Raw genomic sequence first — 16,395 nt, forward strand, 5'->3', positions numbered from 1 at the left:
TGTCCCCATGCACTTCGTTGCCTGTAAAAAATGCCAATTATTACATGTTTCAAACTATGTTTAATTCTTTATTCGATATTTATAGTAATGGTGTTCAACATTTTTGAAAAAATTGAAATATTTAATTTTAAATCAGTAAATGTATCATATTTTCTTACGGGCAACCAATTATTATCAGAAATAAAGAAATATTCGGTTATGATTTTAATCTACGTGGGTGAAACTATGGTGGCTAAATAGCAATACAGGTTAAAATGATATCCAATCATAATCACAATAACAAATTTATTTTGTGTACCAACGATAAAAAAAAATGCTAATTTCTAATATCACTTTAATATTATAATCTGTAACCAATATTAACCATTTATAAACAACAACAAAACGCGATTTCCATCGTGAATCTCAAAATCCTTGTATGACTGTGTATGCTCTTTTTATTTAAATGCTAATTTTGGAAAATCCGTTCTTAGTGCACCATTGCATAGTGGAAAAAATCAAGTCCTTAGCTTTCATATAGTTAACATTCTGCGTTTACCAGTCAGGACGCGTTCGATTATACATGTATAGCAGACACAAGGGGTGAATTATGAATACCTATTACCTACTTCAGATTATCAAAATTAATGTCTCAACATATTTCTTAATATTGGAGACACATCTGTTTAGTTTATTATAATATGGAAGTCGAGTGGTGGAGAGGGGTTATCCAAACATTTTGAAATCCCCAAAAAATTTCATCATTTATTTGACAATAACCTTACATCCGGAAATGGTAATAGGTTAATTAAAAAAATATATAATTAATAATAATACTAACACTTTTGGTAATCTCGTACGTAGTGAAAATACACCAAAAATAAGTTTATAGATAATGTAGGTATAGCTTTATTATTGTTTTATATTTTAGCACTCATTTTATTTGTAAAACGAATTATGGTTTGGATTCATTCGAATATCACCTGCATTTAAGTTTTTTTATACTATTTATAGTATGTTGTAATTACTAATTTACTTGGCAATAAGACGACTAGCTTGTGATAATAAAAACTTAAACTAAATGCTTAGTATATCGTATAAGTTTTTCAGTTTTAAAAATTTGAAATGAAGCATTAATTAATTAATCAAGCATTATTAATGTTATTAATATAAAACTAGTTTGACAATAATATAACTAATATAAGTGTATAACTAAAAACATTATAATTTCCTTAAAATAAATATGATTTAATGGAAATATGTAGTCTAATACAATAGAATATAGTTAAGTCAAAACTTAGAAATTCCATATAATGTGACTAAAATTAATTGACCTTATTATGTCAAGAAATTCATTTTATAGTTTAGAAATTTCCTTCAGAGGTTTTAGTATAATTTATGGATGTCTATTGTCCACAAACAACTCTTATGTTAAAAGTTTATTAATATCTTTGTAGTTTTATTCATCCAAGTTTAAAAATGTTATGTTTATAAATTGTTTAATTAATTTATACTTCAAATATTTGAAAATATTCACAAATGTAAATAAAATAAGAATATAAAAAGTTTGTAGCTATAAACAGTTAGTTCTTAGATTGGTTTCATAAAATGAAAATTGACGGTCATTATGAAATTTTAGTTTGAAATTCGATCGGAAACATCTATATAGTGTGAGGGGCTGTTAGAATACTCTTAGTGAATATTATTTATCTTGCTAATTAAATTTACAAATTTACAATTATCAAAATTAATATTATCAAAAATCATTAAAAAAAAACAATTACTATTATTAAGTATTTATTAGGTATTACACACCTAAAATAATATATCAAATTTCGTTATAATATAAAGTTTTATTTTTCACAGTAAAATATTTACATTATATTATTATAATATAATATTCATTCGAAAATATTAATTAAAAGTTGGAATGATTTCGTACGAAGATTTAATCAAAATATTAAAACAACGCGGTGCGCTGTACATCATGTTAGTACTGCGGGAAGATTATTTTGGCCTAAATTATATATTCGCTGTAAGCTATAAATTATTTGTTTTTAATTTTAATTTCATTAACACGTTATACGTGTAAATTAAATAGGATATGCATTATTACACAGGTACGCGTAATGTGTGTATTAGCTTGGTCACATATTTTACCGTTTCAAATGTTTTATATTTTTGTTCGTGTTTTTTTTATTTTACAACAGATACGAAAACTAAAAAAATGGATGTTATAATATTATCACCTAAATATTATAAATATTTATTTATTTTTGGAAAATGATCAGAAAAATATATTTAGATTTGAACAATATTCTAGTTAAACAAGACACGATGATATCTGTTCGTAACGCACGTATTAAAAAAAAAATACAATCATTCATCATATTCGCTTTTAACGCTATATGAGGCGACTTTTTCAGCTGTTAAGTGTTAAGAGTTTAAAGGGGTACGTTAAGTCCGTTTCTAAAATAGCCTAAAAATGCGAACGCGTCATGATAAATATGTATAATGACAGACGACTGGCTTATTTATGTTCTCATTGTGATGTTTTTTTTTCTTTTCAGAGATCTGCTGCAGTAGACGAAATTATCTGTATAGGCCTCTTTAAAAAAAACCATTAACTATTTTATTCATTGTTAGTGTTGATTGGCTTGAAAACGAGATTAATTCAATTATAATAACAAAATAGACATATTATAACATTATGAACCACATAGATAGGACCACTGTCACAAAATATTGAAATTAAATGTATGGTTGTACGCGTTTTTTATGACTTAAAGTAATACATTTACCTCTGTTTAAATAACTAAGTGGACAATTATCATGGCATTAATATTTAATATTGCTTTACGGAATAAAACTCAAAGACGTAATAATAATAATAATAATAATAATAATAATAATAATAATGATAATAATATTGCATTTGACGATAAAACGGTAGCTCACGCGCGAAGTCGGTACTTATACCTAGGCCGTTTTATTTAGTAAACAAATTAAACGAAATGGGTAGTTGATGACAAAGATATAATTAATAACTTACTATCGAGACCCATAAAACGTAATATAAACTCAGTTTTCGCGTTCGATGACTGCAGTAAATCAATAATTGCAATAATTGCCCACTATGGTTAATAAAATTGTTTATCTGCAAAATTTTACGATACCGTCGTGACATAATCATATTAATATGTCATTGAGAAACTATAAGGTAACACGTTTGAGGAGTGGCGATGTGGGATAAATACCCTAGGTGCTAAATTGTTCGTGTTGTCAAAGTTTAACTAACGTACAAATATTATCATGAGCGATTGAAATAATAATTGTGAAACAGAAAAAAGTTTTGTATTTGTAAACACTATAATATTATACCAATATGGTACCTATTACACTATACGCACATATTATGTTTGATAATATATTCAATAACAATAATATTGTGAAAGATAGGTCGGTAATTTGGTGCCAAATAATGCAAAATGTTTAAACATGATATTTATATGTACTTACCTGCGCAGTTTTATTTAGTAGACAAATCAAATGAACTGGGTAGTAGATAACAAACGGCATAGATACTAAAGCTATTAAGTGCCATAAAATGAAATGAAATTTTCTTGTGCGAAGACGGCAAATCAAATTGTAATAATAGCCTACGGATTGGTAAAATTGTGTGTTTGCAGAATTTTACGAGACCGTCGGGCGTAATCATGTGTTCTGCGGTCAGATACTATATATATACAAGGTAACACATTTGAGGGATGACGATGCAAGGTGTATTTATAAACCTAAAGCTGAATTTTCAGTGTTGCCAAATTTTAGCTGATGTCCAAATATTATCATCAACTATTTGATTGAAATTATTGTGAAACTGAAAAAATCTTTATATAAATTGTAAACACGAATTATATTATATTATACGCTTATTATGTATATGATATACTCTATAACAACAATAATTTGTAAAAGATAGGTTGGAGCTGGGAACTTGGTGCCAAGGGATGCAAAATGTTTAATGTTCCACTGAATCAAGTACCATTTTTCACTGCGTTTGAGCCCTGGATAATAATTTTTTAAAAACTATTTCTCATATTCAAAATATAATTTTTTTCAAACGTTTCTGTTCATAATACTCATTTATAAAAGCACCTAATTTATAGAATTTAAATTGAACACTCATTCCTTGTAAAATATAAAAAAATAAATAAATACATCTTATCTTCAGAAGTGATATTTACAATTTTATTAATTGATATAAATAATATTTTAATGTTTGAACGATTTTGCTTACGTATTTTTATGTAACATAATATTCTGTGGTTCAATTGTTTAATACATTATTTTGTCAAAATTACCAAGTCATATTTGAAAAACAAGTTTAATTTAATATTAATCTCGTACTATATGTTTCTATATATAAGTAATAATTATTTTTGTGTACTGAGGAAAATATTATAAATTCCTCTGTTTCAGTAATAAATAATTAACCACTCTATCATGAAAGTATGAATTCCCATCATACTTTATGTGTAAATACTAAATACTAAATTTAGTGATTTACAGCTGGCCCAAGCCATGCTCGCGAACGTCCCTCTCCTGCAATAAGAAGAACCTATACAGTCCGTAAAGTGTAAATATATTTTTATTTCAGTTTGTATTCCCCCCTCCCCCCTTATGAAAACCGACTTATGCGCGCCCCTGCAGGTATAACGCAAGCATATTGTTATCTACATAATTATTATCGACAATACACAATATACACATAGAGTTTTACGGGTGCCTATCTATATATATTATATATATATATTACGTTCTACTGTTGTGCACGGCGCGACATAATATTATTATTATAATACTCACGGCGTACATACAAAATACTATACATATATATAACGTAAATTGTACATGTGTACGTATATATATATAATATAAATGTGTAACGTGTATGTATATACGTATATAATATACATGTGCGATGTGTATATGTAGTATAACGTTATGCGAGGATCGCCGCGGGACGCGCGACGGCGGCGAGCGGAGGAAACCGACTATCCTGTATACACGCAGCGGTGGTGACCGAGAGAGACCGCGGCGAGGGGATGCGCGCGGCGGCTGTACGGAGGGGGTGGCACCTGGCGGAGAGGGTGCGAAGCGGCCAGAGGGTGCGACCGTGGACGGGACGGGATTCGCGCGCTGCGACCGGCATGCGCACCGGCAGACGGGGGTGGGATAAAACACTTTTCCTGCAGATTTCTCCCCAGTCGCCCCGTGCGAACCCTTCTCGCTGTGTACACGCAACGACATCATCGCACTCTCTGTCCGCGATCACGGGGACGAGAAGTTTGACCCCGTTAAGTCGGTTTCGCGTCTCTGACACCTGTTGACTGTACAGTTGTAATTCGCGACCGCGGCGTGTACCATATTCGGTAGGCATAATTACATCCACTCATTACGCGTATGCATTTGTATTCTACATAGAGCATATGTGGCGGTATAAATGAAAACGTCGGTTCATCGCTGAATAATTGTCAACAAAACAAATTGTACAACAATATCATAGTATTTTCGCGACGAGGATGACGACCGTATCGGCGGCATGTGCGTAGTACCGGATCGAGTGTATTATTGGCAATCGCGGTGCCGCGTAAATTATTTTTCCACAACCACTCGCACGCCGCGATAATTGATTGATAATAATATATAATAATTGAATTCGAATTTTGTACATCATCCCTGGCGATCACGTACCATACGACATCAGTTCGTAACGAAAAACGAGTCGATTCGCAGCTCCGTCATCAAACATACGAATAAGGTTTTCCACGCCACTAAAATATTACAATCTAATACCTAAGATACGCGTCGTCGGTCCGGCCCAGTGCGATTCGGTGCGGAATAGTCGAAAACGCGAAAGGGTCTCGTGGTGGGCTCATCAATTTTCGGTCACCTCAACCTCGGTGCATAATATTGTTATTGTACACATTAGCCGAGTATAAGCAGGTAATTTTACATTTCTATTGTTATAAAATATGACGTGTATGACTATATATTACCCATATTTGTTTTTTTGTCCTCATCGTTATATTTGCGCATTATTCCAAAGGTATTTCCGACGGGTGCATTCGAGCACCGGATTAAGGGTCCCCGCATGGCACATTATAAGATTACACTCATTTTATATAAGCATCCCTTAGGTGGTCAAGCCCAAATGGCGATTGTAAGCTCGGCCCGGGTTTTTTTCGGGTAAAAATAATATGCACTGATCTTCTCGTATCTAATTAATAATTTTATCTTATAATAATTTTGAGATCCGTTTAGCATTATACCCAGAGGAAGGACACCGCGCGAGGAGGCGATTCTCATTATCCTCAAAAAGTTATTTCGATTTATTTCCATATTATTAAAAAAAAGGTACGCGAATTCGTCATTATAGTAGAATTTAATTATATAAAATATTATGTATACAATATAATTTATATTTACCATTATTTATAGTTTTCCGATTAAGTATTGTGGGTCATGCTCATTGTATTTTATCGGTGAAAATTATTGGGCTGAGCTTACAAGCAACCTTTTCCATTAAATGTAATTTCCCGGCCGAGTTTACAACAAAAAAGGTGATCGCAGGCTTAGTTGATATTTGCCCGGCCTAAAATTGTAATCAGGTGACGATCGTTTATAATTTTTTTTTAGTACAAAAATAAATAACAAGTAACACTTACTGTTATTATTATTATCATTATTATCATACAAATTATTTTAAAAGACAACTGAAAATAAAATATTCTATGATTTATTTACTAACACTTCCTATTTAAATTTTAACTATATCATGTTCGTTTTAAATTGTTATTATTATCAATTTAATCTATGAGTACATTATAGTTCATAATTTGCGGTTCCTATATATACGTCGTACCTTTTAGGTATATAATCGCTATATTCATATTTTTATTTATATAAACGATTGACATATAACATTTTTATGCGTCGAATCAGATTTTGTGAACATTTTACTATCTTATAGTGGGCATTTTTTCCGGGCATTTTACAATGGCCGCATTGTTAGAAATATTATAAAGTCGGGAGCACGCAGGGCAACCTGGGTCACCGATGTCGCTCAATGTCAAAATCCTCGACGGACCAATGAGGCTATATTTTTTTTTCATCGTTCCACCACGACCAAGTATCGACCATCTATCATCTATGGTGGAGTTAATCCGGATTTGGTCGCGCGTTGTTTGAATAATATTTTTCGAGCGTTATTGTTGTTTCGCGCACATGACGATAATAATTTTATAATAATTTTGGATTTTCTACGGACACATTTCTATGCACACTATTTTAGTATACTCGCGACGGACAAATCGATTTTCGACTGCACAAAAAGGGAGTGGACGTAATGGCACATTATATAGTTCAATATACTCATACGTATATATTATTATGGGTACATATAGTATACTTGCACCCCGAGTTTGGATCGGTCATATTGTTGTTGTTATTGTTCTTACTAATATTATTATCTATTATGTATATGGCACGGAAAACGAAACTAGTTTAGTCTCGATACGTGCGCGAACAGCGTGAATTTCTTTAATTGTACGTTTTAAGTGTCTAAAAAGTAGCCACGGGGCGAGCTCCCCGTCGCGTTTTAATAGGATTTTTCCGGACCACCCACAACCCACTTGCGGGTTTTAGTGCGGATATTACGGACCGAATCTATTACACGGACCGAATCTATTACACGGCCGGAATAAATTAAATTTTTTTTACCCAGCTTTTTCCTTTTTCCTTTTTTTTTTTTTTGTCAACATTTCAATACGCGTATCACGAGACGTCGATAAATATTATACAGGCGCCTGTGCATACAATTTTTCCCGTGGATTCACGTGCGTGTTCGTGTAGGGTAAATAATTTTTCGCTCATAAATCATCGTTGATACATAATTCAAATACATGGGCTATATTCGACACGATCGACGACGAGGATTACCTACTCGCAAAATTGTGAATTTGTACGTGCGTGATGGTGCACTCGCACCTGCATGTCGTGTTATACCGCGCGTAAAACATAACAAAATTTGCGTTCACCAGAACAAATATTTTGTGCGTAATGGGTTTAAGGGAGTGAACATCGACCTATTATCTGCAAACTTAAAGGTAAGAAACATTGTCTGTGTCCGTACGTCAGATTTTTAACTATATTTAAATGTTCAAGCGAGTTATGGCGAGTAGGTACGTAAAATATTGAAATTTAAAAATGCTCATAACCAGCTTGGAAATTAAAATATCGTTTACGACGTACAAACACGGATAGTTTTCTTGCGTTAATTGAGTTTGACAATAAAGAGAGTAATATCGAAAATGACAACACATATTTGCTTAGGCTGAACGCAAATTCGTCATGTTTCACGGTGGAGACTACACGCGCGTGTGTGATTAGCATATTAATCCATCGTGGAAACATATGAATTTTATTAAAAAGCAACCATCAGTCACAATGTCTGCAGAGCCGATCTACTGGTAACCCATGAGGCTTCGATTAGATTTTTTTTCGCCACGTAAAACTGCGGTTCATCATTGGTTTTTAAATTTAACAGCGTTTCGCTCATCATCAACTCTGCAGCGTATCGCAACACAGCGGAACCTCCTCAATGGTTCGAATCGATCGGAATAAAAAAAATTCGAGTCACAAGAATAATGGTATGATGACCTTACAGTCTACATACACATAGGTTCAGGGACCAATACGTTCGCCTTAGAGTTATCGAAAATTCGACTTTCATAGACGTTCGATTTATCGAGGTCCCTCTGCATTGACCTATTACATATCATTTATTGTACAGTTTCCACTGTGGAAAAATCGTTTTGATTTATACCGTGGTATAATATACTAACGCTTATCGCAATAATGCGTGTTTTGCTATAATATGAAGGGTCCGGTACAAGAACCGGGTATTTCCACTTTTAGAAATTGTTCAGGGCGACCATTCGAAAATGTATGATCTCATTTACTGCCATGGAAAATGATTAACGATATTAACGATGAAAACCCCGAAAATAATAATCGGATTTATATGGTTGCTGTACCTGGCTGTAGCGGTTTCCTCCATGAATACGATTTCATGGAAAAGTCACATTTGAAAAAAAGTGGATATGCCCGGTTCGACTTGCACGGGACCATTATAGAGCATCAATGTTCCATGACAGGACTGAGGTCTGACTGCCGGTCTGACGTACAAATTATGTACAATTGAATAATGTCGTACATAAACACATAATATTATGCTGTGCACAGAGTCAGTAGGTATAATATTTGCGATACACTTTTCTTTCGCACACCGTAGGCGCTTAAACATAATAATATTATAATATTATTATTAACGTATGTGATGGCATTTTTCGTTTCCAGCAACGGGCCGCAATGCCTCGAGACGGGGCCAAAGGCAAACATCAATTTAAACGGCGGTTCAGCCTACAGCCGTCGTCGTTCTTCCGCGATGATTCACTGTCGTCAAGCCACTCGATCGCTAGGTAAGAACTCATTTTTATAAGTATACATATTATGTATAGCGAATGCCGCCATATCGCATCGTCCCCGTGAGCGTTTCGCATCGTAATATAAGCACGCGATACACTAATAGCAATAACAGTTAATGTCCAAAATGTTTATTCGCGTTAAAATCTGACGGAATACATAATCCAAGTTTTGACGTAATATTACCGTTAAGTATATTATTATAATTATATTAAAATAAACTCTATTATACATTTATAAGGAAAATCGTATACAGAAAAATCGTTATAACGATCATGGTCATAAGAGTACAATATTATTAGTATTATCCGTGGTAACTGCAATAGTGTTTTGTGGGACCGAAGAAAAAAATCTGTCGAATCAAATCGTCCGGATGGAGAGGTCGGCCTAGTAGACGTACGGGTACGACGCGTGTTGGTGATTGTAGTATTGGTGCAGGTTGTATGGATATTGGGCGTACGGATATCCACCACTGTAACCGTAGTTGTATCCGTTGTTGTAACCGGTGTAACCGTCATAACCTTTGCTGTAACCGTTATACCCAGTGTAACCGTTGTAGCCGTTGTAGCCGTTGTAACCGTTGTAACCGTAGTTGTACGCGTCGTGTCCGGTTGAATACGGCTTGCTGTACAGTGCTGTGGCCACCGTCGCCTTGCCGTACTTTCCAGCGTGGTACTTGCCGTCGTCGTACTTGGCCGCGTGATGGTGGTACTTGCCATCGTCGTACTTAGCCGCGTGATGATGGTACTTGCCATCGTCGTACTTTCCCTGCAAGTGCGATCCGTACGGGTAACCGTAAGCTTGACCGTAACCTTGGCCGTAAGCTTGACCGTAAGGGCTGCCGTATAAGGTGTTGTAAGGGCTGCCGTATGGAGTGCCGTAGTATCCGTAAGCGGCCGCAACTAAACACGAAACGAAACGTTATTATAAATATTCAGATATCGAATATTTCTGAGATCATACAAAATAGGTACAAAATAAATGTGTAGAGAAAACTTAGCGTCTAGTAATAGTCGGGCTATATAATTATAGTGTCTTGTATAATATATCGAGTATAATATGTGAATTTAAAATTTTATATGTCTACAATTTAATATGTTAAGTTTTTTTCTGCATGCAATAATTTCTGTACAAAATAGATACGAAAAAAATCCGTAGAGAAAACTTAGCATCTAGTAATAGGCAGGCTATATATAATAGTGGCTTGCATATATCGAGTATAATATGTGAATTTAAAATTTTATATGTCTACAATTTAATATGTCAAGTTTTTTTCTGCATGCAATAATTTCTGTACAAAATAGATACGAAAAAATTCCGTAGAGAAAACTTAGCATCTAGTAATAGGCAGGCTATATATAAAAGTCTCTTGAATACATCTAGTAAAATATGTGAATTTAAAATTTGATATGTCTACAATTTAATATGTCAAGTTTTTTTTACCTTTTATGCTAATCTCAATGGTATTTTTTTTTCTACACCTTTCATTACTATTTATACTACACACGATATTAATTGTCCGGCAATCATATTATAATATCTTTACACTAGGTATATACGATTGAACGAATGAACGACGCCGTCTCGGTATAGACGGTATATCGTTCGTGATGCAGAGATAGGTTTGATCGTGAATAACGTCTGCAAAAGCACTTAACATTATATACGATGTATATATATATGTGTATCACTCTACACTTACGAGTGTAATTTAATTTAATTTTAATTTTACTAAAATTTGCCGGGAATAACCCCGCGCGCCGACGCGAATTCGGTCGTATCATATCACTTTCGAAACGCGCTACACTGAATATATTTTTTACTATCAACTTTAGCTAAAAAAAAATTGGCGGCAAGCACTCGAACGACGTATATTTTGCCTGGAGCGGATTAGTAAACCCTGCACGCACAGGCGATGGTAATATCGTTGTGATGTATTTATCGTCTGGCTTAGGGCGAGCAGGTTTTAGGGGCTGCTGGTCGGCACCGATGCCTGCCATATTATTATAATATGATCAATGGGACGCTTCGGATATAGTCGTTCGGAAAAATGTTCGCCGGCAATAAAAACGCTGACCCTGAGCACTTTAAAATAATTATAGTTATAGTAATTTGAAAATTATGTATGAAATATAGATATACGTATCGGGGAATTTCAAAATGTCATAAATTCCTATAGCCGATATAGTGTATTTTGAAGTCGAAATCGATGAACAGATATAATATACGCGTATCAATATAATATACACTGCGAGGCGTATACACATACACTACCTGATCGAATAATATGCCAGGTGATTTTTTGATCACTAGCCACTCATTATTTCAAAAAGTATATTAGTGTTTTAGAAAAAAAAAATTTATATTGTTTCATGACTTTGAAAAACAACTGTTTAAAAAAAATTTTTTTTTTAGAATGTTCAATCCTTATAATTTTTACTTTTTTGAATGACAATATACGCAGTTTTAATTTAATATTCCAAAGTAAAATATTTTTCCAAGTTTCTCGATATTCATAAAAATCGAATTTAGGACGAGTAGTATATGAGTTATAAGCATTTATCGTTTAGAATACTTTAGATAAGTCCTTAAGTTATAAGGATAATTTTTTTTTCATAACGTCTTGAAACCATGTAAAAGAAATATTTTTTGAAATAATGAGTGTTTTACATTAAATAAAATTAATCACTCGGAAGAAATGGTGCATTTTCAGTCAATTATGAATTCCACTATGGCTAAAAGTGAACAGGTACGTACCGCGTGCGTATAATACACCCGCACGATAAATAATATTATTTTCATGCGAAAAACGTCACGCGTGGACGTGAAAAAAAAGAAATCATCTCCGTTTTGATTTTACTACCCCATATTATACTATTCGGGGATATTTTAAAATCATATTATTGTTATTTTTTTTTTCGATGACGCTAAAACACCGAGCACGCTATAATCTCGGATGACTAAATAATATGTAAATTAATTATTATATTATGGCAACCGGGATTTTCGTATCAGTCGCGTAGTCCAAACGTCAGTTCGGTTTTAAAATATTAAACGCAGCGGAATATAATATTGAAAATGAAAAGCGTACGAATAAAAATAGTATACCAAATATAGTAATCGTTATTTTTAGACGAAGCGATGACTATAAGAATGTAATAAACAGATACATAAACAGGCGGGAGGTACACTGTCGGGCGCGTCGTATGAATAAAATACAACACTATAGTAAGGTTTATACTTTTTTACACAGGTATTTTTACATAAGTATTTTTCTGAGGTTCTGTTAATGAACGGTCTCCACTTCACGCGATTCATGTTTGTATATTATACTTTTCTATGTTATCCTTATTACTTATTGTTTTATCGTGCACACGTGCACACATACGTCGTGTGCCTATTTTTCGCTACGACTTTCCGTCTTTCCGGCGCGACGAAGCAACTATTGATTGTATTATTATACCTATATCTCTATGCGATTTTCGAGTGCAATTAATTTCCTTAAAACCATCGCAAACGAGGCGCCACGCCGCCCCTTCGGCTCCTGCGCCGGTCCGCCGGCATTTACATTTTTATTCACTTTACGATGTTCCCCGGGAGTAAATTAATATTATAATATATCGCTTGACGAGCCACCGTGAGCGTTTTTTAGAGTGGGCGATTTTTTTTATTATTATTATTACTAACGCTATTAAACTAGCCGTGCATTTTGATATATTATTATTATATTGTCTGCACGTCGTCTCGAGCGCAAACAGTGTTCCACCACAGCATGTATTTGCAGTGTATAGTTTATAGTTTTTTTTTTTTTAGTGAGCGCTAAAGATTTTAATGTTTTTTTAAAGAAAGGAAAAAATTATCACGTTTTTTTTTATTCGTAAAACGAAACACAATACGCATACATTATTATATTATACCTCGTTGTACAATTTATATTATATGTTTTACAAGAGAAGACAATTTTTATTCTCTACCATAGATTTTTCATTTTTTTTTTTTCATAATATTAAATAAAACGTTTCACGCGATGATGACTAAAATAAAAAATATAATATCACGAACACCAATCGCATGAATCGAGAATAACGCGAATGACGTCGAGTTGCGCGTAAGACTATGTTAAGCTTTAATTTGTTCTCAGAGAATTTAAAATCAATTTTTCTTTTATATTTCCAATACAAAATATGTGAATGTTAGAGACCTGCTCGTCATGTAACTATAAGCCTAGTATTTACTTCATCAGATCAAAAATATTTTCGCTCGAAGTTTGATTTCAGTCGGTAATTTATTAATATATACCTATCACAGTCATTATTTTATTTATTATTAGGTTTATTTACTTTATTATTCATATATTTTATGATGAGTGATGACAAATTGTCTATAACACATTTAGTAGTTTTCATTAATAGTATTCATTTTTTTCTTCATATCTATTAAAACTACGTTTTCAATTATTTTGTTACAGAAGTATTACAGTTATTATCAGCTCTAAAGTATAAGACAGGCAACAATAGTATAATAGGTACCAATTTAATAAAAATTTAACCGGAAAACTTCGACGACGGTGTGCAGCGATGAAAATTAACTAAATATTTCAACAATCCGATTAGGAATGACTGGAATGAGTAAACATTATACGTGGGAATTATGCACTGAATATAATATATTATTATATAGACCGACCGAGTACATAATATTATTATTACATATTGACTTTATTAATTTTGCAGTCTGATACCCGATAAAATTGCTTTGCTCATATAATTATTATATTCGCCATCATATATAGCGTTCATCTGTTTTCACAGTAGAACGAATTATAAACTGCCGTTATTTGACTTTCAAACGTTGGCAAATTATTCGAATCGTGTATTTAATTGCGTAAAGTTTGAGACTTTAATCTGATTTGAAAGGTAGGTAGTAGCAGTTGTCTGTGATTTACTCCACTAACGCGGAACCGCGGTTGAACTTAATAATCGGGCGCATAAAATAATTATAATTTACACATACACTACAGAGATAGTTGTAATAAGTGAATAAGTTTTAGGTACCTATATAATAATTATGGTTAGGGACATTATTTAGAATGTGATCAATACTTATATGACTTTTTCGTTTATTTTTTTCTTTGGATCTCGCACACACTAAGTGTTGTCTGTTTAATATGATTCCTTACAGGTTTTGGAAAATAAATTCATACTATTGAGAAAAAAGTAAATATATTGCTAATGCATGATATTTTTATACGAGATATTAAATGTATACTATTAAGATTTAGAAATAAATTCGTTTTAACGGTGTAAATTATTACTGGTCAGTGAATTTAACGCATTATACAGACGGCCGTGTGTGTGTGTGTGTGTGTGTGTGAACTCAGATAAACAAAACTCTAATCTTCTTTTTTGATTGATAATATTATGTTGAGATTATATGTGATAATTCCGATGATTTCCAACAACCATAAATTGAATACGTCCCACCCATTTAACTTTTCCATACTTTTCCCACCCATAGGAAATTTATTTGCAACCAAAATTTTTCGTAGGAATTCTGAAACCTATTACCTACAGGGATTTACTGGAATGGCGTACTATTAGAACGAAAAAAATTGCGAAAAGTTAAATGGGTGATGATGGGGACATGTACGTAAATTTAGTCTCTATAGAGTATACAGTATGCAGTATACAATCTCTACCGTATACAGTCTATATTATATTAAACAATATAATTTTTTTATATTACTTATTTCATTCATCGTGTAAAAGGAAAATCAAATTAATTTCATCAATACAAACACATATAGAGCCCATTTTAAAGTACATTTTTTTTAAAGCTATTTTTAGTGCATTTTTTTTTATATTTGTAAGGTTTATATTTACGGGGGGTGTTTTTTTTTAAGAATATTTGTTTAGGTCATAAACATAATCCTAACCGTAAGGCTATAACAGTACAACACTAAATATATATATACAAACGTACCTGAAGCAGGTGGTGGGATTACTGCAGCTTTCTTCACCCTCTCGTTTTCGGCGGCCGTTTTCGGTGCATCCTTTTCGGCGAAGACCGACACAATGAGGAGCAGTGCGGCAAAACAAAACTTTGGCAAAAAAAAAAAAACCATAAAAAAAAACGAAACGACGAGGATTATTCACGAGTTTGATAGACGTCTATTATTGCGGCGACCAGAAAAACAGCGTGATGTTCATTTCGAGAATAATATATAAATATTATTATATTGTTATGAAAAAAAACACCGAGAATCTGCTGCCATCGCGGCGCAACAATAGGATTTTTCCGGTGTACGTTTTCTTATTTACTTACCATCAACTTGCAAGATGCCATTTTTTACGAGGTGACTGCCGATTAGTCGTCGATGATATGATATAGTATCAAGTCGTTCGCGTTTATCTCGTCTGCAACAATTGGACGCGGAAAAAAGACGTGTAGGTGTATCTCAGTGTAATACTGCTAAAAACGATTATAATTTTTACGGTTTGGACCACTTGCAGGACCGAGGGAGGCGAAACGAATGATTCGACAACGCAAACGGTAGGTCCTTATATATCACCATGGCGCCTAGTCTTTCCCTATAATGACATTCGTTTTTTACGATTGTTACGCGAAAACCCGGCGGCAATGCTGTTGCAGTGTACTATAGGTATATTATTACTATATATATACACTATAGTCTTATAATCGTTATCGTCGATATCGCTTATCACGGCGCGGAAATTCGGGAGTGCGGCGCCGCGGCTATCCTTGGACGTAACGATAACAATTATTTTAATTGCCCCGTTTCGTTTGTATTTATTTATTTTTTTCGTTAATTTTTTTGTCGACTGCGGTTAAGGTCGCCGACTGCAGATT

The 16,395-nt window shown here is 33.4% G+C and overlaps 2 protein-coding genes across 3 annotated transcripts in view; one reads left to right on the forward strand and one right to left on the reverse strand.

Annotated features, from left to right (window-relative positions):
* The first annotated feature begins 5,261 nt into the window (after positions 1 to 5,261).
* The window catches only part of LOC132941950 (ras-related protein Rap-2b-like), a 113,419-nt gene continuing 102,285 nt past the window's right edge, over positions 5,262 to 16,395 (forward strand). Inside the window, exons 1-2 of one of the 2 annotated variants that reach the window (XM_061010215.1) lie at positions 5,262 to 5,985; positions 9,400 to 9,521. In XM_061010215.1, the coding sequence (XP_060866198.1) occupies positions 9,412 to 9,521 (110 nt within the window). In that variant the 5' untranslated portion in view covers positions 5,262 to 5,985; positions 9,400 to 9,411. Of the gene's footprint in view, positions 5,986 to 9,199; positions 9,295 to 9,399; positions 9,522 to 16,395 lie in introns of those variants that run through there. The other variant, XM_061010216.1, reaches the window with a different exon arrangement.
* On the reverse strand, positions 9,641 to 16,071 carry LOC132941952 (prisilkin-39-like). Its single transcript, XM_061010217.1, has 3 exons — positions 15,850 to 16,071; positions 15,508 to 15,625; positions 9,641 to 10,427 (listed from the first exon to the last, which is right to left on the reverse strand). Exons 1-3 carry the CDS (start codon positions 15,868 to 15,870, stop codon positions 9,913 to 9,915), a joined length of 654 nt encoding a protein of 217 aa, XP_060866200.1. The 5' UTR covers positions 15,871 to 16,071; the 3' UTR covers positions 9,641 to 9,912.

This window comes from Metopolophium dirhodum, chromosome 3 (assembly GCF_019925205.1).
Source record: "Metopolophium dirhodum isolate CAU chromosome 3, ASM1992520v1, whole genome shotgun sequence".
In the NCBI taxonomy this organism is placed as follows: Eukaryota; Metazoa; Arthropoda; class Insecta; order Hemiptera; family Aphididae; genus Metopolophium; species Metopolophium dirhodum.